The sequence below is a fragment of the Strongylocentrotus purpuratus genome, unplaced genomic scaffold, assembly GCF_000002235.5.
Source record: "Strongylocentrotus purpuratus isolate Spur 01 unplaced genomic scaffold, Spur_5.0 spur5_scaffold_1, whole genome shotgun sequence".
Taxonomy (NCBI): domain Eukaryota; kingdom Metazoa; phylum Echinodermata; class Echinoidea; order Camarodonta; family Strongylocentrotidae; genus Strongylocentrotus; species Strongylocentrotus purpuratus.
Window position 1 is genome coordinate 794322 of NW_022145594.1, and position 27057 is coordinate 821378.

Genomic DNA, 27057 nt, shown 5'->3' on the forward strand with positions numbered 1-27057 from the left:
TTGTGAATATACCACAATGGGGCATCGTTACTGTCACTGGAATTTCAAAGGTTGCATCGGATGGCGACATTCTCAAGCCGAAGGAAATAATGGCTTCCGTTTCCTTCAGCGCCAACCCAGGTGGAATGTCAAAGATTGGTTCGACGGTGACATCCTTTGCTCTGTAAGCTTGATTTGGAGGAATTCTAACTTCAATACCATACTTCTCAAGCCGAATCACGTCAGTATCCTCACTCAAATCATCCCTGCTTTCACTGAGAACTGGGATTTTTTCCGGAGGGGCACTCGTTGAAAAGATATGGTGAACAGACTCTATTATCTGTCCCTCGTCATCTATAGGTTGTGAAGTGTACTCATGCGGTCTGAAATCCACCTGCTTTACTCCTTCCCTAGATTCCATCCATGCAACAATGGCTTGCTTAGAATGCTCTTTTTCTGTACATGATATTGGGTAAAATTCTAGTAACAATAACTGGATTTATTAGCGCCTTTTTCCTGAAATAAAATCCTACTTTTGAACCGAATCACCAACGTTGAGGTTGTTGAGGTATTAAATTCCAAAGCTCTTCGGAAACGCATAGAGACCATATAATGTGATATGCGCTATACAAAAACCAAACAATAATGTAATTATTACTGGACTTTTTGAAGAGTGATTTTACGATAAGAATAAACAATAATACATAGAAGATAGTGTTATACTTTATATTCTTGCATAATAATAGGGGTATGTTTTTTTAATTGTCGTTTAATTAATATTGTATGAGAACGAACATGTAAACATGATGCAATTACTGCTCTTTGGACATGATCCATAATAAAGATAAAAGGAGATACCTACCTTCATATTCAAAATGCTCGTCAATACTCAGAACTCTAAAGTAAAAGACCAAAATTGTATGCAAAGTTTTAGCAATATCCAGGTACAGACAAAAGATACGTATCATCTTATAGCAATTTAAGATTCTATTATTAACACGAAATTCATTTGATCGTCATGTTGACATTTTATATGACTATCCAGTAATTGTTTTCGAAAATTATATCAAAGAAGGTGTAGAAATAGAGTGATCAATGAAACCTTGATCAAAAATGATCATAAAGCCAATATTTAGCCATTCAGTGGTAAGGAAGGAAATGTAACCTGGTTTTAGCAGTAGAAACTTCACCGGCTGCTGCTGATGCATCTTGAACAGGAATGGCGGCTGATGTAGATGGCGACGGTCTCGAGGATGTGGTAACTGTGTCTCCTAGTGATGTCTCGGTTATTTCTGATTGTAAGAGTAGGACATTTTTTGACTTCGTAAAAATATTTATTTATTATGTTCGTGTTATTGGTTGTAAAATGATGTTGCAGTAGACATTTGTTTGCGATTTAATCAAAAAACATAATCGTGTAATGAATGTTAATTTGAATTGAGTTGAAACAGATTCACAATCTTTAACTTTTGCCTCGAACCAAAACTAGGTATAACATTGGAAGTGTCCTTCAAATACACTACACAGTACTACAGATAAGTGCTCTGTTGTGTTTGTGTGTATTACATCCTTTGCCTGATATAGCGGTGTACTGTTCATAGACTAGATAGGCATGCTAGATGATGTTTTACTAAGCTGGTTGTTCGTGAAGAATATTCTCTAATTTATTGTCAAAGAAGCAAAATAAGGAGGCAAAGAGGTTAGTTAGAAACATTGCTTATTTCGTGTTTAAGAAATTCCTTGTTTGTATAGTGATGAGTTTATATTAAAGGGATCCGGTAACTTTGTCTCAGATTCTGAAACAAAATTCTGGATTTAGCTCATGATGCAATGATAATTATAAACCTTCAGGTCAGTCAGGAACCCCATGACTTTTAGAAGCCGATCGCCTGTCTGATTATCAAGATATTTATGATTGGAATTACAAATTTTGAAAACCGTTCGCCTTACTGTTTTCATAACACTACAGTCTATTGGGGAAAACGAGTATGGTAAAACCGGTCACTCAAAGATTTTTACTATTTTGAGGCACTTGTTGATCATTTTGAAGCGCAATTTCTTTAGGGCTTCAATATTACATTATATCACAGACACTGATAACACGTAGGGCCGTGTATCTCAGATTTAACATTGTTAAACGATCCCTTTAACATTGTGTGTGTGCCACACCTTTTCAGTACATTAATGTGTGTACAATTGCTATTAAACATACAATGATAGATGGAAAGTACTTCATACTAGCTAGCTCAGTCAGGTTTATTTATAGTATTGCAATCGCTAGTGAAATAATGTGATGTTTACTTTGGTATTCTATTTTATGTTGAATTGTTAGAATACTTACAAATAGAAAGTGTGTTGAAATTGAATTGATAGATGTAGGTCACCATGGTGCCTGACAGAAATAGGCACTTCTTGGTAATGATAATGCAGGATTTACTGTTGGTTGAGTCGAAGAATTTGCTCTTTATTACTAACTTGTAGAACCTGATTAGCTTACTATCAATGAACATTTATACTTTGTGTTTTTCAGTATTCATAGTCTAAGCAAAAAAACAGTTATAGGCATTCATCTCTTAATTAGCTTGTTTAGTAATTGTATTTTATTACGTTCTTGTTTTCAGTTTTCACTGTAAACTGGAATGAACGAATAAATGATCAAATGAAAGATTTGGAAAGAAGAATACGAAATAAATAAATGAACACTTTGAGATTCCAAAATAAAGAGACATTCCCGTAAAAACCTTGTCCGACTTTATCATTGCGTCTGACAACTACAACTACAATCATAATGTTCATCCATGATAAAGATTTTGTACATGGTTTGAAATTCAATGGATGTGATGAGGAAAACAACTTCCTTTACTAAAATTTGCCGTTGAAAATAAATTAAAGTGGCAGTTACTTTTTAAAGATAAAATAGACAAAAAGAGCCGAAGTCAAGATTCACGCTTCTATCTCATCCGTCAATGGCAAGGGGCATTTCATTTATTCTATATTCACGAGGAAACTATTGTAACCAAATGTTATGAAGTTTCAACACCCTTGGTGATACATTTTAAAATAAAATATAAACAGTTTCCTATGATGCATTGGTTATTTTCTACTACCTTTCTAAACCTTTCAAAACTTGACAGATTGAGTGAATGACAATCTGTTGTTGATTTGTCAGTTGGTTTGAATCTAGTTAATGTTATTTACCTTCTACTAAGTGCATGGGAACCAGTAGCTGCTTTGTTGTGCTTTGTTTCATGATGAAGTGTAATATCACTTCATTCGTGTCAGTGGCTCGTGTATCCACTGTGTACATCACTTTGTGCTCAGTCAGATGGCGAATCTCACTTTCCTGTAGAGTCTACCAAAAAAAAAAAAACGCACAATATTTGTGTGTGTATACATCTTTATTTACATTGTACATACCGTGTGATTCAGAAAAAAAGTTTACACCTAGAAAATTGCTAGTTAAAAAAAAACCATTTATGAACAGTAATTATTATACATCTTATGAAAGAGTGTTTTATCCCAAATAATCTGGTATCATTTTTGTGTGGTATGTGCTCACGCTTGGATAAACAGGAGGCATTGTTTGCGAGTGTGCAAAAATCGACTTGCGCCAAAGTGATGCCTACAGTATTTATTATGTTGGGATTAGCGGAGTGAGAGAATGAATTGAATGTATCAAATGTAATGCATTGCATATACTTTTTGCAGAAGCAAAGTCACACACACACACACAAACACACACGCGCACAAATGTTTGTTGATATTTGATATTCGATATTTGATGTGTGGCATGATTAATTTTGTTATGGATCTTCAAATACCGAAGTAATACCTAAATCCCAATTGTTTTATTTGAACATCACATAAGCAACTTTGCGCTAGTCGATTTTTGCACCCTCGCAAACATTGCTTCCTGTTCGTCCAAGCGTGAACACATACCACACAAAATTACACTAAATGATTCTGGCTAAAACACTCTTTCATGAGATGTATCCTAATTTACTGTTCATAGATTATTTTTAAAACAATTAGCAATTTTCTACGTGTAAACTTCTTTTTGACTCACACTGTATAAATAATATATATGTATGTACGTATGTATGTTTGTATTTATGTATATAAAACTTTATAATGTACTGTACAATTCGTACGTATTAAACCCGTCATACAAAAACGCCGATGAACGGCCTACAGTAGTATTGAAGTATTGGAATGACCCACATGCTGACACTCTTATTTCAATCCATGCTACCTTGGATAATTAATTTGTAAATTTTGTAGATCTTAGTATGCTGTTCTTAGATCTCTTAAAAAAGAATCGGTTGAAAACGGTCCAATCGTGAATTAATACGTTACACCAATATCTAAACCATTCTTTCATATATCGAACATATTATTCCACACCCTTATACGAGTTGAGCAAAATATTGACGAATTTGAGTAACATACTATCCACTGTATTTTAGGTTAAAAGTTTATCAGCTAATTTTGGTTAACTGGATTCCCAAAATCCAGATAACCAGCCATAAATTGCACGAACTTAGTTACATATTCTGTGGTCAATCAATAAATTGCTAAATTAGTTTTCCCCAAAAGTTCTATCCAATATTGAGTACACGTAGTCCTAATGGCAAAGGAGGCATTTGCATAACTCTGAAAAGCTTAGGTTTTAGGCAGTGATTGTCTGACTTTCATTTACTCAACTGATACTGAGCAATCCAAATGCATGACAACTTTAAACAGGTTGAATCAAACTGCTCATATGAATGTTACCGTGACCTCGTCTTCCATGGGGGTGCTTTCGTTGCAAGTTATCCTTAATCCTCCAGAACGCCACTTAACTAAGAATTGCTCTCCGGTGATCGGAGCCATATATCCATACTGCACCTTGAAAATAATAATGTTGAGAAAAAGTAACAAATATTTCAAATGCATTTCCACTCAACAAAGTATATCATAAGTCTAATACAAAGAGAGAAAGGGGGAAAATGAAAGAACAAAAAGAAACATATAAAGACAAAAATTACATTGAAACATAAATAATTTCAATTCGAAACTGCTGAAGTTTAGTAATCAAAAAGTCTAAATGAGGATATACTGAAAATAAGAATCTGCAAATATTACTAGAGATATTTTAGCCTTAATAATGAAGATAATATTAAAGACAGTAATAATATCAATATTTGCAATTTTTGGTTAACATTAATTTATTGTGCAAACTTGCACAACAATTAACATGATAATAGTCCAGGATATAACCAATTTATTGGTAGAAGAAGGACATTATAAACTGGACAATAAGTGGGTCTTATTTACCCAAAGTAAGCACATCAGTATTAATGCTTCTCTTCCTGCGAACCCTCAAATTATTATTACCTTACATTGCCAGGTACCCATGTACATATGGATGGAGAGTAGTAATTGTGGATTTATGTCTTACCAAAGGACCTCAGTGCCTGACTGTGATCCGAAACCCCAACTTATGGATTAAAATTATAGTAAATTGCCAACAATACCACCATGACACCTCTATGTGATCCGTTTACTCTTGATTTTTTTGTTGATTAAAGTTTACGACCGTATGTGACTAATGTAGGGATATTATAAAGGCAAATTATTAAAAAAGATGATGATAAAGGGCACAGAAGAGGAAAATGAGAGGGAAAAAAGAAGAAAAAACAACCAACCTTTTCTTCAATGTTTTCATCCCTTACATGGACGAACATCACGTGTTTTGCATTTCTCGGAGTTAACACTGGAATGAACGGTGTACAAATAACACGTTTTCCGATGAATACCCATGTGATGAGAGCTACAATCCAAAATTCAGAGAAGTGGTCCATGTAGACATCCAGGTCTCGATGTCTTACAACACATCGTGGGCTGCCGTTGGAAGAAGGAATCGCTGTAAAACTGTCAGAAGCTAATCATGCAAATAACAACAAAGAAAATGTAGTAAACGTTCGTTAACCAATGGCTTAGCATACCTTTAATATAAGAACATCTTATACTTCAATGCTAAAACCTATATGTTCAGCAATAAGTATCGCAATATTTACATTATATCACGAAATATCAGTAATAATATATTTTCCTCTCTAAACACTAATCATTAATGATATTTCTACCCTATTTTCCCCATCCAAACTAATACTACCTCATGTCTTAGGGTTCAAAGGGAGGTTTTTTTAGTGGAATGGAATAACAGCCAACAATTGACTTTTGTAACTTCAATTAAATTCCTTTATCATATCTATTAATTTATTTAATGAATGGCAATGTGAATGGCAGCCTTTTCACACACAGCTAAAATTCTATAAACATGATTAGTATAAACGTGTTTGAAACGTGTTTAAACTAATCACGAGCCTTTCACACACAGAAATTTCGTTGCGATCGTTAATAGTTTCGTGATTAACTACTGCTCGTAAAATGCGCAGTAGTGCCATTGCGCATTGAAGGTCATGTCATATCAATCAAAGCGCACGCTCCATCCAGTTTAAACACGTTTAAACACGAATTTCCTTTCACACACAAAATGTCAAGCTCTCTAGATACGAACTTCGTATCTGCAGCCTGCTTTTAGGGGCGTATGGATCGCGACTTCGTATCTATCCCAACATCGTATAAACGATGTTCACACTGGGAAATTTTGTCTATAAACATGTTTAAAACTGTTGAGTGATTCTAATCATCTCTAGATACGATGAATTTTAGCTGTGTGTGAAAAGGCTGTAAGTCAGCCAGAGAGAGAATGAGAACGACCAGACTTTACCACTCTTGCGATAATAAGTGACGACTTTTGCAGCCTCTGGCCTTGTGAATATACCACAATGGGGCATCGTTACTGTCACTGGAATGTCAAAGGTTGCATCGGATGGCGACATTCTCAAGCCGAAGGAAATAATGGCTTCCGTTTCCTTCAGCGCCAACCCAGGTGGAATGTCAAAGATTGGTTCGACGGTGACATCCTTTGCTCTGTAAGCTTGATTTGGTGGAATTCTTACTTCAATACCATACTTCTCAAGCCGAATCACGTCAGTATCCTTACTCAAATCATCCCTGCTTTCACTGAGAACTGGGATTTTTTCCGGAGGGGCACTCGTTGAAGAGATATGGTGAACAGACTCTATTATCTGTCCCTCGTCATCTATAGGTTGTGAAGTGTACTCATGCGGTCTGAAATCCACCTGCTTTACTCCTTCCCTAGATTCCATCCATGCAACAATGGCTTGCTTAGAATGCTCTTTTTCTGTACATGATATTGGGTAAAATACTAGTAACAATAACTGGATTTATTAGCGCCTTTTTCCTTAAATAAAATCCTACTTTTGAACCGAATCACCAACGTTGAGGTAGTTGAGGTATTAAATTCCAAAGATCTTTGGAAACGCATAGAGACCATATAATGTGATATGCGCTATACAAAAACCAAACAATAATGTCATTATTACTGGACTTTTTGAAGAGTGATTTTATGATAAGAATAAACTATAATACATAGAAGATAGTGTTATACTTTATATTCTTGCATAATAATAGGGTTATGTTTTTTTAATTGTCGTTTCATTAATATTGTATGAGAACGAACATGTAAACATGATGCAATTACTGCTCTTTGGACATGATCCATAATAAAGATAAAAGGAGATACCTACCTTCATATTCAAAATGCTCGTCAATACTCAGAACTCTAAAGTAAAAGACCAAAATTGTATGCAAATTTTTAGCAATATCCAGGTACAGACAAAAGATACGTATCATCTTATAGCAATCTAAGATTCTATTATTAACACGAAATTCATTTGATCGTCATGCATGTTGACATTTTATTTGACTATCCAGTAATTGTTTTCGAAAATTATATCAAAGAAGGTGTAGAAATAGAGTGATTAGTATAGGCAAGTCTTATCTCAACCTGGCTGAGGATTAGCTCTCGATAGGCCTTTGTCCTTTGCTTATGTGTTATGTTAAAGATAAACTTGAGTACTGGTAATGCGATTGCATTGTGAAAGAAAAGGTGTGAAGTGGGTCAGAAAAGTTGATCATATAGCATGTAAGTAATGGTGTGTAATGCAAGGTTGTGGTGTCATCAAAATCATCATAAATTTGGCAGAGTCTTGGTAAAGTAACAATCACTTACACAGAAAGATGTATATGGGACAACACACATGGTGTCGGGGCTAGTACTACCCTGATTTCCTTAATATCTTTCTATGCTCATTACTCAGCCAGTATATATTTTCTTCCAAAATTTGTTTGGCACATAACATTTATTTGTAATCTTGAACATTCAGTGTAAGTTTCGTTAAATTCTGTGAGAATTAATTTTCTTTTTTTACCAGAACTCAAGTTTATCTCTAAGTGTAATGTATTGTTCTTTACTGTATGCTTTTATTTCTCATGTGATATTTGGATTTCTTTTCTTTCTGCTTTGCTTCACATATTTTACTGCATATATGAGTGTTGTGGAAATAAATTAATTGAAGTCAGTTATGCAATTCGTATTACAAGTAATCAGGGTAATCCCACGAGAAACAAGAGAAAGGCATAACATATACCTTTGAACTCCGTCACGTGTGTGTCTAGAAGTTGAGAAGGTCCGTTTATGCGAACGAGCTGAACCGGGAATGTATGCAAATGAAATGAACATTGAAGAAATTTACATTATTATAAATATCTGTCTGAGACTCAACAGACATATTTGAACTCAACACAAAATACTAAAATAAACTTTGGTCTCCTTGCAAGAACTTTATAATTAACTCACAAACTACCTATGCATGTTGAAATGGCATATAATAGCAGGATACGTGAAGCGAGCCACCCTCATGCTATTGAGAAATACTTCCCAATTAATTAAATTCACTTAAAGGGATAGTTGAGTTCTGTTGCAGAGGGCGCTACACAAAATAATTTTCTTGTGAGATAATGAAAAACTGAGTGTCAAATTTGAAAGAACATAATATTTAAATGACAAAATCATCGTCGTTTGATCAAAATCGGTTCAGAGACGGCTGAAATATAACGATTTCTAATACTTGTGTACCACTACAAATATTAGATAGTTTGAAAAAAAAAAAAAAAAACCGTTGAAAAAAAACGAAATAACGCCTTTTACGTCGTACTTCAGCCAATGCCGGTGTTGGCTTTTTTGTTGGCACTTTCGTGTTGCTTATATTACTCACAATTAGCCGGCTCATGTATTGTTATTTTTAATTGAATAATTAAGTAACGGTCACCGTGTTTTTTTTTTAAATGGAACTGAATTGGTATGATCGTATTGGCTAAATTTCACACATTTTGGGGTCTAAAATTACCTTCATAGCAATTTTAGGTTCTAAAATGGCGCTATAAATGTCATAGATAAGAATAAAGCAATAACCATGCACTTTGAAGGCATTCATGGTCTGAAAACAGAACTCAACTATCCCTTTAAGTATTAGAAAACATCATGGGTATATTACACCCTTTTAACACCCTGTTATTCAAGAATTAGAAGAAAAAATGTATTATATTAAAGACAGAGGAACTTACAATATTTCGGAAAGCGAACATCTTCCTCCTCCCCCTCTCGCAATGTGCTGACACTATAAGATGATAATAATAATCACAACATTAACAATACTAATACTAGTACTACTACTACTACTAATAATAATAATGATAATGTAATCATAACAATAATGATAATATAAATAATAATAATGATAACAATAATTATGAGGGAAAAAAACTGTTGTTTACCCATGAAAGCCTCATCAGCCACATTGCCATTCTTCCTGAGTTCCTGCTATTAGTTTTACTTATGATTCTTTTGTCTGAACGTAATTGGTCTTTAGTCTCGGGTCTCAGGGAGAGAGTTTTATCTGTAATAATTTTCCCTCAAAGCGTGTTTAATCTGCACTTATGTCAGGTAAAAACACTGTTATTTGACACAAGGCATATAACGCCATTATAGTTCTTCTGTACCTGATAAAAAGTTAGAAACTAATAATACCCCTTGAAACGCATTTTAAAGTAATGTTATACCTGCTTGAGGAGTCGCTTCTGACACTAGGAGTTTTAGATCGCTTATGATGAATCGTCTCCGCCCAGAGCCCCCTTGCTCCTGGAATCTTTGGAGTGGAAAATAATAATCGCCAGTTGCCGAATAGCCAAGGTGTTGTCAATTTGAGATATATTTTCCAAATCATTAGCAGTGGTCACAACAATGTAATTGTATAGCCCAGTGACCAAACGATCATATGTGCCCTTTGCATTACTTTTCCATTTTTCTTCCATGGACATCAGAAATACATTATTGAAAATATATTATGTTATCTCAACAGTTCAACAAATATTTGTATCTTTAGTAGTCAATTTTATTTAAATTATAAATGTAAATTACACTGAATATATGTTTCCTAATTTGTTGCAAATGAAAATAGATAAAGTTCCTGTGGAGGGGTAAATATGAAGAAGAAAAAAAAAATTGTATGATAGCAATACTATAATAGTAAGATAAAAAAAAATTATCCAAATAAAGTCTTTATTCAATATTTCTCAAATCATAAAACAGTTGTAAAAGTGTACAAAATGAAGGATACATACCTTTGACCAAGAAAGGTACAACGAGAGGGAGAGAAAGAGAGGTCGTTTTGAATTTCTGTGACATATAGGAAATAGGAGCTATATAGTACAGGTCATGACGCTCCGTTTGCTGTTTATCCTATTAAAGTTATACATAAGACACCTTCGATGTTATTTTGGACAGATTAGTGTCATACGCATTTAAAGGCTATACATGTTCCTAACTATTATATCATCACACTCATTGTTTCGAATTCAAATTCAGTATATACAAGATCCCCATCTACATGAGTGCACGATTAATAGTAGATCACCACGCCCATGAATCATATAGGCTCCTAGCTAAATCGGATATTATCTTTCTGCCCTGTCAAATGACAATGATGAAAAAGTTGCAACTGTGGTTGCACAATTTACACATTGATAACGACTAGACTAACGTCTAGCCCGCGGAAAAGTGGTAACAATCTTGGCCCCGTTTCATAAAGCCTACCAGTGATGGTAATTTTGCCATTAATGGTAAATTCCATGGAAATCTTAATTTGATTGGCTGATGAGCAATGTTGCCTTTAAGTTAATACTGATGGCAAACTTATCACCAGTGGTAAGTTGTATGCAACATGACCCTGGTTTGGAAGTACATGCTACGTATTTTGAAATATTAACTACAAACACCTACCGCGTGGAAACACTCACCTCCATCTTATACGCATGTCGGCCTAATGTCGTGGCGGTCCTTGATACTTCACGCGGGAATTCTTCTTCAAAAACGTCTTCCGCATTGTTGTCAGGTCCCTTATCTTTATAGAGAAGGTAGACAAAACGGAAACCAGGTAAAGATTTCCTTAAATCTCATTGATCAATTGAATTCGAGTAATGAACTTGATTGTATGATCCCTTAATTGCTTTGGTTCTTTAATTCCCCCGGATTGTTTGAGAATGAGTTTAATTGTGTGTCCATATTTAGTGCGTTCTTACCCGCTTTTCGTCCTTGTTCCAAAACAGGGATTGAATGTCTAGAATCGCTCACGGACTTCCACACTTCTCTTAGATGATCGTCTGCTATGGAGACAGAATGCTGCAAGCATTTCCAATAGCGGATCATGAAGATAGCAGCCTTTTGATTTGGGGTATAAACCCGAGACTCCTCGTGCTGTCTGCTTCTGAACTGGATGGTGTCAAGTGTCTGGTAGGACATACCCAATGCTAGACCAAGATGGTAGTACTGATCAGTGTTCATCTCTTTTGTGATGAAATCCTCACTTTGAATTTCTTCAGCGTTGCTATAAATGGAAATACAGGGAGAAGAGAGAAAAAATCATTATTTTAATTGATAAGGCTAGATGAATTCATTACCTAGCATTCCAGTCTTTCTATTTTTCCTCTATAAGTTCTTTCAACATTACAGTAATACATTAATAATTTATCTCGTGTAATGGTGATCATGTTTTTCAGCTGACACAATCGACATTGAAAAAACATTAACAGTACAAAAATTATAATGATTAAGAGTATGCCACACAATGCAAAAAGCATAGTAGTAATAGTAATGAGCAAAAAAAATTGGCACAAAAAGTTGTAAATGTGAAGCAAATATGTTTTATTAGAGTAATTTTACCTAAGGTCAGTGTTTGATCCGGGGACAATCTCATCTAGGCTTGAGTGTATGTCGGTGGAGAATCCTTGGAGAAAATGACAAAATGTTCTAGTGAACCCATTTTTCTAATTGGAACAAAGAAGTTTCGATTGATGATAATGTGGCATGACACTTGCGTAAACATTACAAATTTATTTCATTCTTTGTTCTTAAAGGTACCGTGCAATATGTTTTGTTGTACTACTACTATAAAATCACCCACGGATAAGTTTTCGTCAAGTTTACAAATTGATACATCTTAGAATATAACATAAATAAAAAATATGCAGTGATCCTGGATGCCATAAAAAATGATAGGATTGAAACATTTTAAGCTATAAACACTGTTGTTTATAGTATAGTTTGAAAAGGACGAAAAATAGGAGAAAAGAAGGAAGGAATTATGAGTACTGTTGGACAAAAGAATGCCAAAGGAGACCCTGAGGGTGGAGTCCGTCCTGAAGATTCGGCCAGCCAGTGTGGGAGCACTACATCTTCAGTGCGACTGCGGACTATGGCACGTAGAGCTGCTTTAGCTGTTGAGGCTGAAGCACTGAAACAGAAGATGGCGCTGGAAAAGGAGGAGTTAGCTTTGAAACAGCGTAAAGCTCAGCTAGATATGGATACCAGGATGAAAATATCTGATGCTGAGACACAAGTCTATTTGAATGAAGCGGATAGGCTATTGTCGGATGAAGCTAGTGCTCCTCAGAAACATCCAGTTGAAGTGAATGAAACGTTGGCTTATCCGCTGGACTCTGGAATGCCAACGCCAACCCAGGTTGAACAGAGTACGAAGCCAACGGAGGCTTTGTTGCTGCAGATTTTGCAGGAGGGACAGAAACAACAGAGGCAATTATTGGAGTCTCTTAATGTGCCTCAAACACAAATGATGACGTATGATGGCAACCCTCTTAAGTTTTGGGAGTTTTGGAGGGCGTTTGAGAACTCAATAGACTGTACAAGTATTCCGGACAGTGCCAAACTGACCCGCCTTCTATACTACTGCGAAGGAGATGCCCGCAAAATCTTGCAGCCTTGTAGTATTATGCCATCTGGCGAAGGGTATATGAGGGCGAAGGCCATGCTACAAGAGAGGTTTGGTACACCCTTCATGATAGCTGATGCATGGATCAGGAAAGTGACCGGAGGGCGGAAGATCACCGGACGGGACAAGAGGGCCCTAAGGGAATTCGCAGATGAACTGCAAGTTTGCTCACTGACTTTAGATGCCATGGGTTACATTGGCGATTTGTCACCACAGTTAGTCCTTGTCCAGATAGTTGAACGACTACCACTATACTTATGCGGGAGATGGCTGAGTGTGGTACGAAGAATCAGGCGAGAGGATAGACTTCCTAACATATTTGACCTGGTGGATTTTGTCCAAGGTGCAGCCGACGAGGAGAATGATCCGGTCTACGGAAGGCTTCTTACCAAGGATCAGGGCGGTAGAGGCATCTCCCAGAACAAGAAGTCGACAGGACTGAAGAAAGGTGCTTTCTCCACGACAGCCACAGGCAATGATGTGACACCACAGCTGTGTGTGATATGCAAGGAATCGCACAGTCTGTTTGGCTGTGACAAGTTCAAACGAATGCAGCTAGATGACCGGCTGAAACTGGTGAGGGAAAACAGGCTTTGTTTTAACTGTTTGGAGAAGGGACACATGTCGAGATACTGTAAACTAAAGAGGGTATGTTCAGTTTACGGATGCAACAGAAAACATACTAAGTTTCTCCATCAGCAGAAACCAGAACAACCTCAGCAAGCACAAGAGGAAGCTGTTAGTCCTTCACCTGAGAAGATTGAGAGTCATGTCACAGGGGCCGGGAACATGAAGGTGCTATTGCCAATCGTTCCTGTCTGGGTTTATGCGGCAGGCAGTAATATTGGTGTAGAGACTCTAGCACTGTTGGATTCAGGCTCGACAAGGACCTTCTGTACCAAGAAGTTGGCAGCAAGAGTGAAAGCAAGTGGATTGTCCAGTATAGTGTCTGTCTCAACTCTGGAAAGAGCCAACAGCGAACTTCAGACCAGTGTTGTAAGCCTGAAAGTTGCAGCAAAGTCATCATCCAGGATGGTGAATCTCTCTAAAGTCTATACCAAGACAGACATTAACATTAATTCAGATCACCTGCTAATGAAGGAGGATGATGACAAACTCCAACATCTCACAGATGTCGACTTTCCATCGACTACCAAACTGCAGGTGGATCTCCTGATTGGGCAAGATTATCCAGAGCTTATTTGTCCTCTCGAGATACGACGTGGCAAGCCAAGAGACCCTTATGCAGTAAGGACAGTGCTGGGGTGGACCCTGAATGGGCCGGTTCAGAGTGATGGTAGGAAGATGGCTGTAACATCACACTATATCTCAGATGAAATATCCCTTGAAGACCAATGTAAGCTGTTTTGGTCTCTAGAAGGCGTTGAAACCCTCCATTGTGATGCTAAAGGAATGTCAGTCAAGGACCGAGAGGTATTGAAGCTATGGGAGGACAATGTGGTAATGAATGGAGGTCACTATCAACTGCCCATACCATTCAAAGAACGACCCCCGCCACTTTGTGACAATAGATGGATGGCCCAGCAGAGACTCCATTCACTTAGAAGACGACTTCTCAGGGATACGGCAATGCATGCTAAGTATTCACAGGGCATGGCTGACCTAGTTGCCAAGGGCTACGCCGAGGAAGTTGATGAAACTCAACCGCCAAATGGAACTTGTTGGTACCTACCACATCACCCAGTGATAAATCCGAAGAAACCAGACAAACTTCGGATTGTGTTTGATTGTGCTGCCAAGTGCTTAGGAGTTGGTCTGAACGATGTGGTGATGCAAGGGCCGGATCTGACCAACAAGTTGACTGGTGTACTTCTTCGATTTCGTCGAGCACCAATTGCCATCATGGCTGATGTGGAAGCCATGTTCCACCAGGTAACAGTCCATCCAGATGAACGAGATGTACTTCGCTTCTTGTGGTGGCCTGATGGAAGAGTGGATGAAGATCCTAAGACCTACAGGATGTGTGTGCACCTGTTTGGGGGTACATGGAGCCCCAGCTGTTGCTCGTTTGCCATGCGGCAAACAGCAAAGGACTATGGAGATCAGTGCAATACACAAGCACCAAGAGTAGTAGAGATGAATTTCTACGTAGACGACTGCCTGGTCTCTGTTGAAGAGGAAGATGAAGCTATAAGACTGGCATCAGAATTGAGAACCTTGTTGCAGAAGGGTGGATTTCGACTCGCTAAGTGGATGAGTAGCAACACAAGAGTTCTGCAAACCATACCAGTACAAGATCGGGCCAAGCAAGTGGTTGGACTCGACCTGAACTTTGATGCCCTACCAATAGAGCGTGCACTTGGTATGATATGGGATGTAGAAAGAGATAGCTTTGTCTACAAGATTCAGGCGAAGGACAAGCCTTTAACACGAAGAGGACTCTTAAGTATTGTTTCTTCTGACTACGACCCTTTGGGATATGCTAGCCCATTTGCACTGAGAGGGAAGTTGATTCTTCAGGAGTTGACCCGGAAGAAGCTGAACTGGGATGAGCCTATCCCTGACAGTGATGCAAAGAAATGGAAGGCTTGGATTGAGGAACTTCCACAGATGGAAGGAGTTGAGGTCAGTAGATGTGTCAAGCCTCACGACTTTGGCAGGATAACTGATTACGAGATCCACAACTTCTCTGATGCATCTGAAGTAGCCTACGGGGCCGTATCATATCTAGTGATGAGGAATGAGGAAGGACATGTGCATAGCAGTATCATTATGGCCAAGTCACGCCTTGCTCCAGTAAAGACCGTTACCATACCTCGACTAGAATTGATGGCAGCTACACTCGCTGTGAATATGGATGTCGTGATAAGAGGAGAGCTTGACCTGCCTGTGAAGAAATCATACTTTTGGACGGACAGTATGATAGTGTTGCACTACATAAAGAATGAACATAGAAGGTTTCGTGTCTTTGTGTCAAACAGGGTGGCTATCATACACAATGCCATAGAGATAGACCAATGGAGACATGTTGGCACAAAGGAGAATCCGGCAGACATCGTATCCAGAGGCATGTCACCGTCTGATCTGAAGGATGATGAGAAGTGGTTTGTTGGACCAGCCTTTCTACAACAGCCAGAGGAGAGATGGCCCACATGTCCCATAGAGAAGGATGGGATCAGAGAGGATGATCCAGAGGTGAAGCCTGTAGTCCAGAACTTTGCTACAAGTGAGGGCAAGAAGTGCATTGACCAGCTCTTCATGCACTATTCGTCCTGGACGAGACTACGCAGAGCGGTAGCTTGGTGGATGAGGTTGAAGGAAATCCTTAGTAGGAATGTAAAGAACTGTACTCCAGTTAAAGAATTGAGCAGACACTTGACAGTGGAGGACTTGAACTATGCTGAAAATGCCATCTTTCAGCATATTCAGACCGAGTCGTTCGATGAGGAGATGACAACCTTAAGGGAGAGAGTTAGAGATCCACAGGGACGAGAGAGACCTGTGAAGAAGGAGTCGAGGCTTGCAAGGTTGGATCCTGTTTTGCAAGATGGTCTACTGAGGGTAGGAGGCAGGCTTGGACGAGCACATATCCCAGACACTGCAAAGCATCAGGTGATACTGCCTAGAAGGCATCATGTGTCAGCACTGTTGGTATGGCACATACACGAGAAAGTTGGACATCAAGGCCAAAATCATGTTTTGGCAGAACTCAAGCAGTACTACTGGATTCTGGGAGCTGGGGTTCTGGTGAGAGGCTTGTTAAGCAAGTGTGTAACTTGTCGTCGCTACCAGGCCAAGGTCGGCAAGCAGAAGATGGCTGATCTACCTGCCTTCCGAGTAGTAGCTGATGAGCCAGCATTTACACATGTGAGGATGGACTACTTCGGTCCTTATGAGATCAAGTGTGGGCGCTCTGTAAGAAAGAGATACGGCGTGATATTCACATGCATGACAACTAGAGCTATCCACATCGAGGTTGCCAATTCTTTAGACACCAGCTCATGCATTGATGCCATCAGACGCATGATGAGCAGGAGAGGACCAATAAAGAGGTTGGTCTCGGACAATGGCACCAATTTGGTAGGCGCTAAAGCTGAGCTGAGGAAGGCACTGAGTGATTGGAACGTTGATGAAATCTCAAACTTCACGGCTAATCACAGTATAGATTGGAGTTTCAACCCGCCAGGGGCCTCACATCATGGCGGTGTGTGGGAGAGACAAATAAGGACGATCAGGAAACTACTGCATGCTCTTCTCAACGAGCAGTATTTAAGGACATGTCAGTCGGAGGAGCAGCTTCACACTCTGATGTGCGAGGTAGAGGCAATCATCAACAGCAGGCCTCTTACTCGTGTCTCTGATGATCCTGGAGATCTGGAAGTCATCACGCCCAGCAGTCTGCTACACATGAAGCAGACCTCAGCACCACCTCCGAGTAAGTCCACTGAGGGAGATGTCTTCGCCAGGAGACGTTGGAGGCAGATGCAGTACCTGGCTGATCTCTTTTGGAAGAGGTGGATTAGGGAGTATCTACCTAGTCTACAGCAACGTCAGCGGTGGCAGCAGCCTGAACGCAATCTTCAGGTTGGTGATGTGGTTCTCATCGCAGACGGAACTGTGCCGAGGTGTTGCTGGCTGATGGGACGCGTTTTAGAAGTGTACCCTGGTAAGCGGGGATATGTACGTAGCGTGAAGGTTAAGACTGCAACGTCGACACTCGTCAGACCCATCGCGAAGCTTTGTTTACTTCTCGAGCAAGAGGAATCGCGATAGACGACTTCGAGAAGTTAGCCATTTTTATTTGTTGTTTTTAGAGCTGATACAAAATAATTCCAGTTCAATTCAAGATAGGGATTACTTTAGGTAGCGTTGAGCAAAAAACATTCAACTTCTGTGGACACAGCATCTAGTTTAGGGAGCATTGAGCATGAAACATTCAACTTTTGTGGACACAGTATCTAGTTTCGCATAAATGGATTCGGTTTAGATTCGCTTCAACAAGAAGAGACTTTACTACAGTGATATTATACAGATACTTTGTGTTTCGTAGTGACTTGCTGAAATGTTTAATTGAATTGAAGCATAACTCATTTCTAGTTAGAATTCAGTTTCTAAAGATAGTATTCTGATGGTAATACAATAGTTTGTAATCAATAGATAAGGAAAGAAATACAGGTAGTATGTCCTTATTGTCATATTATTAGTGTTCTGCTATTCGGTAAGGACATATGTTTCCATAGCAACCACCTTTTTGGATTTAAAGGGACTGTATTTATCGAAGTCTTGAAAATTTCAAGAGAGTGACAGTGTTGTTATAGATGTTGGCAGTGAAAGGTTTGGTAAATTCAAAGTATTCGGTTAATTTAAGGGGCCGGGATGTTGATACGAGTTTTTCCCAATTTGTTATTGTGACTTCAGAAGCGGGGTTTTTAGCTGGATTCTGCATTCAGGTCATAGAGGGCGGGATTTGATTCTGTGGAGCTACTGATTTACGTTACACTGAATGTTTATTACACTGAAAAGTCTACTGTAATTTTGTTTTCCTGAGACAGCCCAATGTTGTAAGTAGAAAATTACTGCATATTATGATAGCTCAATATTTACTCTTTTGCCTGATGTTAATGGTGATTATAATGGTGGATTGATGTGATGTATGAAATAAGATTAGAATCATAGAACATCCATACGTTTTGAATGTAAATGTACCACATATAAGTTTTGGCGTAAGTAGCGTATACGATAATTCATGCTGGAAAAGTACGAAATATCCAAGTAAGGTTATGATATTATGAATGAGAAGCTCTATTAATGTATGAGAGAATACGATTATGACTTAATTATGAACAGAAGATGATGGTCTAAATTTAGTTAGCTAGGGAAAGTAGCATTTGAGGTAAAAGGGAAATTTTAGCACAAAATGACAGAAAGTAGGTCGGGTCAATTTGCCTGACAAGGGTAGGCATACAAAATATGGAGTGAATATTTTGATACAGGCATCAAGGATAAGAATGTCATTTATAGTTATTATTCGGTGCTATGCATTTGGAAGACAGTTTGTTGCATCAAACTTGATTGTTTTAATTGCGTAATGCATATGTATATCAGCCATGCTGATAATTTGTTTTATTTGTTCTATCTTTTATTAAAGGTTGAACCACTCATTGGTATCATCGCAAGGGCATTGTTGTCGAGTCGTCATTGCAGTTGGGCTTAGTAATAGACATAACCTTACTTGGATATTTCGTACTTTTCCAGCATGAATTATCGTATACGCTACTTACGCCAAAACTTATATGTGGTACATTTACATTCAAAACGTATGGATGTTCTATGATTCTAATCTTATTTCATACATCACATCAATCCACCATTATAATCACCATTAACATCAGGCAAAAGAGTAAATATTGAGCTATCATAATATGCAGTAATTTTCTACTTACAACATTGGGCTGTCTCAGGAAAACAAAATTACAGTAGACTTTTCAGTGTAATAAACATTCAGTGTAACGTAAATCAGTAGCTCCACAGAATCAAATCCCGCCCTCTATGACCTGAATGCAGAATCCAGCTAAAAACCCCGCTTCTGAAGTCACAATAACAAATTGGGAAAAACTCGTATCAACAACTACTATAAAATCACCCACGGATAAGTTTTCGTCAAGTTTACAAATTGATACATCTTAGAATATAACATAAATAAAAAATATGCAGTGATCCTGAATGCCATAAAAAATGATAGGATTGAAACATTTTAAGCTATAAACACTGTTGTTTATAGTATAGTTTGAAAAGGACGAGAAATAGGAGAAAAGAAGGGAGGAATTAAAAGAAGATGAAGTAGAAGAAATATTAGATGAAGAAGATGACAAAGAAGAAGAAGGAAGAGAGAGGGAAGGAGAAGAATGATGAGGAGAAGAAGAAGATTGACAAACCAGTCCGTATAGCCATGAACGCCATGCTGGTATGTGGTTGATTGGTATTTGTTGCTGAAATCGAAATGTTAATCATCTGCATTCTGGCATTGGTTTCCGTCGTAATTGGCATCGAAACTAGTGTCTTCTGCCGGTTGAATAATTCTGTCGCAGATATGATCTGACAAAATATTATATGTTTATTATTTAGTGTTGTTTAGTCCCAACAGAATTGGGGCAATGCTAAAGACGCCGTGATTACTCCGCAATAATTTCCAACACTTATCGAATTTAGCCCTGCAGGCCTGATAAAAACCCGATTTAAATCGGTTTCCCGATTTTTTTTTATTTTTCCCGATTTTTTCCCGATTTTTTTTTCTTCCCGATTTAAAAAAAAAAAAAAAAAAAAAAAAAAAAATCCAGATTTTTTTTTTTTTTTTTTTTTTTTTTTACCAGATTGTTTTTCCTACCCTATTTTATTCTGATTTTCCTGATTCCCCCCTTATTTTCTCTATTCTTCACTATTTTTTCCCCAATTTTCTTACTCGAAAAGGGGGAATGTTGTTAGATGCCATTTGTTTCCCCACGAATCCTCTTCTTTTTTTTTTTACCCAAGGGAGGTGTGGTTGAGGGGAAAACAAAAAACCTATTTTTTGTTTAGCGCTCACTATCACCCCTGGCCCTGTGGGCTAAAAGTAAAACAAAATATAACCCTAATATTTGCCCTATACCTAACCAAATCCCAAATGCCACCCTGACACTTACCCTATACTTTTGCTTTAAGCCAGTAGCGAATGCAGCGCGAAACAAACATCCTGATTTAAAAACCAACTTTTGTTTGTGATACGCACGTGCATATATATAGTATACACTCACGAAAATAGCCTAAAATAGAGGCATAGCCTGATGAAGTTTACTGAGAGTTAAATCGGCATGAGCAGGCCATTAATAGTAGCACGGAGGAATTTTTTTTGCATCTAATGCCTTGTACCAAGCACATCTTTAAAAAAAAAATCGAATGTTGAAATACTAACCTAAAAATCCTTGTAGAATAGTTTTTACCTTTTTTCTCCGATTGCATTCGAGCTCTAGATCACGTGACTCAGGTTCAAGTGCAAAACATCTTCCAGGATGTACTTGACGGTATAGACATTTTTCCTCTTCTTCCTGAATTTTCTGTTTTAAAAAAAATACACAAAAACAGTAACAGCACATTTAATAAGTGTAATGATTGAAATACATAAAGTTAATAATGTAATTGTGAACCTACTACGATTATTGAATTAGATTAAAGTATGTTGCATTTGATGGAAATCTGTGAAACAGTTCTAAAATATTTACTTCGAAATATTTCACACGTTTAAGTTAATGAAACTGTGTTTTTTTATTAACTATCTAGATTAAAAAATATCTTCAGGGTCTCCAAAATATTGTCTGAATCTGGAACACTATTCACATGTTGATAGAATGAGTTTTGCTTTATAATGTGACTTTCTTGATGTATCATACTGTACTCAAAGGAATTTCCTACTTGTCTGGACAAAAAAATTATAAGGAATTTCAAAACCATACGATATATGTCGTTTAAACACCATGAAATAGGTGATTTTAAAGGTTATTTGTACGAAAGGATAGTTTTGAAATTGGAGGTCAAATACAGAGAGACCGTTGTTAAACATTTCTATTTTTTAGACCGATACTAAGTTACTGGGTGCAACTTTGTAAGAGAGACAATCGTACTATAAAAGTAAACAATCTGACAATTATGAAATACTGTTTTTTAAACTTATTATAAAATATATGTAACAATTTCCAGCTAAGCCATGCGCCATCTTCAGAGGTGTATAAATTGATGTTGCCTTATCAATAACAATGATAGGCCTTAATATACATCATCCAAGAAATGAGAGTAAACCCGTAACAAAAGTTAAACATTTTTAAGTAACCATTTACAAAATTTAATGAAAAACAAGACTTAAAGACGATGAAAGACTAGGCATTCTGTAACACATTTAAGGTACAACACATTTCTTCCATGATAACCGTGCTGACAATGTAGCTCACTAAGCGGTTTCATTGGAACATTTTTGTTTTAATCAAGAGGGTGTACTCACTTTGTTCGGATATTTCGTCTATCACGGTTAAAGAAATAGTAAATATAGTTTAAATAACGATCCTCGATATATATATATGTATATATATATATATATATATATATATATTTCCTCATATTACCTGAACAATGTAAGGTATGTCTTCATGTATGTATATCCGGAGTGTGATGTCTTCTCCATGTGCCATGTCAACGGGGAGGAAAGGGGTGCACACCATTCGTTTACCATGAGCATGATGAAGCTCTATCGGTATCCATAGCTGAACCTTGTCCTTGATGACAGATAAGGCATCTATGATGAGGTTTATTTCCCTTTCTTTAATGATACATTGCGTATCATTATCTTCAAAGGATTGATCACGGTTAACTGCAAGTAATTGCATATTGAAAAAAATATATTGCAAATATGTTGCAAATTTTCTAGTTTACAACATTCACGCTAATAAGTAGGCTATTAATACAATTGAGGAAATTATGTTATAAAATGGAATTTCGATGAAATATATAACTAGCTGAGTGAGCAATGTATGCGAAATGACCTGTAAAAGTTGTTAGAAGCATATTATTATCAATTAACTGTTTCACTGCGCCAATTATAGGGGCCACTTGAATCTCACGTGGCGAATCTTGAAAAGTGGTATTTTGTATTAATAACAACTCCCTTGCATCCTTCTATTGACAACTAACCTGAAGTTGATTCAGTTTGTTTCCAAATGATCCCAGCATGAACATCGTTTGACTCCAGCAATGTTGCGGCATGAGGGAGACTTAACGTTATAGGCAGGTTCGTAAAATAGCTCCACTGTGCAGGGAATGTGATGCCAATGCCATAGCCTGTAAGAAACTCCCTCTCTCGGATAGGTGGAGGATCATCAGTGACTAGAGCTATTGATACATCGTGGCAAGTACCAGCTTGCACTGTCCTTGGTGGAATCGACATTGTGACGTCACAACTATCCAAATGTAGAATCCCTCCTTCACAGCCAATACTGCGATGACTTTCAGTAGATCTTGCAACCGGCAGATCTAAACAAAAAAAAGGGGGGGGGAAGAAACAAGGGGAAAAAAGAAAAGATGAATGGTATGAGGTATTGATAGCTCAATGATTAGTCATTCCTTATTACTCTAATGGATAGCCTCGAAAAGGAAATCGTTTTATCAACGCTGTACGGATGATAAGTTAACGAATCGTCAAATCGAATTTGATTACAGAATAACGCCGCACTATCATATCCAAAAGGATATTACATATGTATTTTGGTTTTGTAGAAATAAAGAGCGCATAAACTATTGTTTTTGTTTTAACTTTGGCGATGTGCATAAAACGGATAGGGGGTAGCATCTTCCTTTATTGACCCTTGAAAACAATCTAGTGAGTAGTAAAACCATTTAAAATTAGATGAAATACGTACCCCGGAATATATGAACATCATCTTCGGATAAGCTGCCAAAGAACCAAAAATATATTGTATGAGTATATTTAGAAATGTGATGTTTAACCTATGATACATACATGTTTTACGCAGTAGTACATATTGTTTTATATTACAGTCATGCATCAACATTGTTTTGATTTATGTGATGATGTACAATTATAATTCTTTAACGACTGCTGTTTGCAGCAAAATAAAATATGTAGCCGACAAATGTTATGAAAATTAAAATCGAATCTTTCAGAGAACCTGAATTGAATCATACAAGAATTTTATACAAAATGTGAACATTTATTACGCAGATAATTTCCGCAAGTTTATTGATTCATTTTTGAATAATTAAATCTTGAATCATATTTTACAGAGCCTGGTAAACTAATTGTTATAATTGTCTTACCTCCGGAATACCATTTGCCTAATGCGCTCCTCTCTGGCATACTGTACCGGAGTAAAACCTTTGTTATCTTTGATGTCGATCTTGGATCCTTGATTTATTAGGAATTGTATCAGAGCCTCCGCAGGTGATAAGTCATCCTCACTCTCTTGTTGTATCTATTTCGTTAAAGAAAGCGGTAAAAGAACTATATTATTTTGAATAAAACAAAAATACAAAAATAGAATGTCTCGATTAAATGTTTTTTCTACACTCCTACCGGTAACAGGGGATAAGATCCTTATATTTGCAGCAATCTATTCACATGGCACTATCGGCTTTTAATATGAAATCATAATGATGATAATAATGGTAGTGATAATGGTAATAATAATGATATTGATAGGCCTAAAACTACTACTGCTACTATTACTACTACTAATAATGAATCAACATATACAGACTAAACGCAACTAAGCCACCCCTCCATCCACCCCCCCCCCCTCCTCCCCAACCTTCGTTCTATGGCCCCTCCCACACATTTACTCACGCACACATCACACACATTCACAAAAGTTTCCTTGCATCAGTTGGTGAAAAGATCGTTAAAAAATATGTATCAAATAAAACAAACGGAGAGGGTATTTATTTTATAAATTACATATCAACAAATATTTATAACGTTCACTATTAAGGACCTAGTCCTTCCCATATTGAGAGATTCATTTAGATACACTAACAGTTTTCACTTAAAGAGAAACTAAATCAAGAAAAACGTAACCTGCTTCAAAGTTGTCGTCACTTCAACCTGTCTGTTCTTACAGTGGCATAGTCTGATGGCAACATGTAAGGGCGTCTGGCCATCGTGTGACTGAGGATTTAAACCAGCACCTACTGATATCAACTTCTCAATGATTGATGTTAGCCCGCTTATAGTAGCAAGGTGAATGGGTGTTAGACCAGTACTGTCGCTGTGATGTATAGATGATGCATCCTGTGAAGAAAAAAAAAATTACTGATGGAATTTAGATATTGTCATGCAATGGTAATGTGCCTTTTATGAATTTTGATATTTGTCTGTATAACCATATGAACACATATATAAACTTCATACCAAAACGCCATCCATAATATAAAGTCGCAGATATACAAATAATGACACTAGATAGATAAACCATTGTCGAACATTCATTACTATCATTATCATTATATAATAATGTGATATACATTTTTACTATTAGCTTGTTATAACCATCATAAAAGAGAAGATACTTATTTAGGATTACTATCAGCAGGCCTAATAGCAGAACTGTATAGTAATCAAAACTATTGTTGATGAAGTGTAAAGGTAATTTGGGGTATAGTATAGGTGACGGTGGTACTGGTGGTAATGCATCAGCTATATGACATAAGTCATTAGTATAAACAACACAAGCTGAATGAGTTACAGCTACATGTACCTTATCAAGAAGAATCCGTGCAGTGTCAACATTGCCACATCTCAGTGCAATACTTATTGGTGATTGACCTCTTCTGGAAAGTCTCGTGCTCATAATTGCTTTCTGATCCATTAAATCCTTTATTATTGATTCATTCCCACTTTATTAAAAACAAAAAAACATCTTGAACATTTATTTATTATTTAAATATACATGTACTGTGAATTTGCTTTTTTATAGGGATCTTTACTCATTTTATCTTTTTTCACCCCCCCCCCCCTCTTTCTCTCTCTCTCTTTCTCGTTCTCTCTTTTCCTTTCTTTTCTCTTCTCTCGCGCTGCTTTTCTTTTGTTCCCCTTCCATTTTCCGCGCATTTCTAGTCCTTTCCTCTGTTTTGGTATTCTCGCGCATCTCTACCTCATTCTTCTTTTATTTCTAGTTTTCTCTGTTTCGTCATGTTTTTTTTTCTAACAAACTTATCCTCTTTATTTTGTGAGATGTGCTCACTTAGCAACGGTTACGCCTCATTTTCACTTTTTGAAATAAATCTGAATATATTTGTAATTCCTTGACAAAGAGTTGATGCCTACAATTTGTTAACCACCGGAGAACTATTTTCATTTTAAACTGTATTCTTATATACATTACTAACATTTGGAATCTAAGATCGCTTCTTTAGGTACAAAGTATTTATTAGCCTTGTAAATGTTCTGTTTATAATTAACCATAGCATGATTCTCAAATTATGGATGAAATTATATTTGCTTTCAAAGTTACATATTTTTTGCATCATATTTTTTCGGAATCATACAACATAACTAAGTATCAATAAAAGGTGATTTAATTTTAGCTAAAATTTAGGTTGTATCTCATACATTTTCTATTCTGCGTGTCCTTTGAAAGCGCTAATAAACCTTCGTTAAAATGGGATCCAAAGAAATAACATATTATACAAATATACACTGCCTTGAGAGGTTCTGGTTAAAACTATGCGCAAGAGGTGACTCTAATAGTACTATTTGCTGAGGGGCACAGCCCCGAAGCAAATGGTACTTTTTTTTTTTAGCCACCGAGGCCCATAGTTTAACCAGTACCTCGAATAGAAGGCACGGTATATTTGTTTTATATATCCTGCATCAAAATATTTTTTTTTTTTTTAATAAAAAATAAAACATTTTTGGGAAGAAAAAAATTTAGAGCAAAAATAATGTCAATTTTTATCTAAAAAGATTTAAAATATTTTGTTTTCATTAAATTAAGATTTTAAAAAAAAATTGATTCACATTGTTTTTTCAACTCCCAAATAGTAAACCCAGATAGTACTCTCATATAGTACTTTCTAAAATTAGGTCAAATATTTCTGGTCATGTGACGAGCTCTCAACCAATCAAAAGCCAACAAATTTTTGATGCAGGATATAATAAGCAATATTTCAAGAAAACTAAGAAAAAATGTTTTGCATGAATAAAAAGGATGAATGTCTTTATCGAATGCAACAACATTACATTTTAACCCTAGCAGTATTTTGTGACACAGTCAAGGAGAAGATTAGAACTATTATTAAAGTATGAACATGTTGTTGAAACGGT

General features: G+C 36.9%; 2 protein-coding genes and 1 long non-coding RNA gene across 3 annotated transcripts; 1 reads left to right on the plus strand and 2 right to left on the minus strand.

Annotated features, from left to right (window-relative positions):
• Positions 1 to 3193: 3193 nt before the first annotated feature.
• On the minus strand, positions 3194 to 5897 carry LOC105437471. Its single transcript, XR_004062866.1, has 3 exons — positions 5667 to 5897; positions 4753 to 4866; positions 3194 to 3331 (listed from the first exon to the last, which is right to left on the minus strand). It is a non-coding gene; the product is annotated as an uncharacterized LOC105437471 (long non-coding RNA).
• A 6693-nt stretch (positions 5898 to 12590) lies between these two features.
• Positions 12591 to 19755, plus strand: LOC115918156. Its single transcript, XM_030977159.1, has 2 exons — positions 12591 to 17862; positions 19345 to 19755. The coding sequence occupies exons 1-2, from the start codon at positions 12591 to 12593 to the stop codon at positions 19347 to 19349; spliced, it is 5277 nt and encodes a 1758-aa protein (XP_030833019.1). The 3' UTR covers positions 19350 to 19755.
• A 1443-nt stretch (positions 19756 to 21198) lies between these two features.
• LOC753709 lies at positions 21199 to 24286 on the minus strand. Its single transcript, XM_030977165.1, has 4 exons — positions 24054 to 24286; positions 23636 to 23667; positions 23027 to 23249; positions 21199 to 21277 (listed from the first exon to the last, which is right to left on the minus strand). The coding sequence occupies exons 1-4, from the start codon at positions 24065 to 24067 to the stop codon at positions 21199 to 21201; spliced, it is 348 nt and encodes a 115-aa protein (XP_030833025.1). The 5' UTR covers positions 24068 to 24286.
• Between the last annotated feature and the right edge of the window lie 2771 nt (positions 24287 to 27057).

What these genes read in the sequence shown, in the direction of transcription:
- LOC115918156 (XM_030977159.1), top strand. Translation starts at nt 12,591, where the DNA reads ATGAGTACTGTTGGACAAAAGAATGCCAAAGGAGACCCTGAGGGTGGA.
- LOC753709 (XM_030977165.1), bottom strand. An exon ending in TGATGTTCATATATTCCGGG is followed by an intron (nt 23,250 to 23,635) that starts GTACGTATTTCA and finishes TTTTTTGTTTAG; the next exon opens with ATCTGCCGGTTGCAAGATCT. An exon ending in GGCATCACATTCCCTGCACA is followed by an intron (nt 21,278 to 23,026) that starts GTGGAGCTATTT and finishes CAGAAAATTCAG; the next exon opens with GAAGAAGAGGAAAAATGTCT.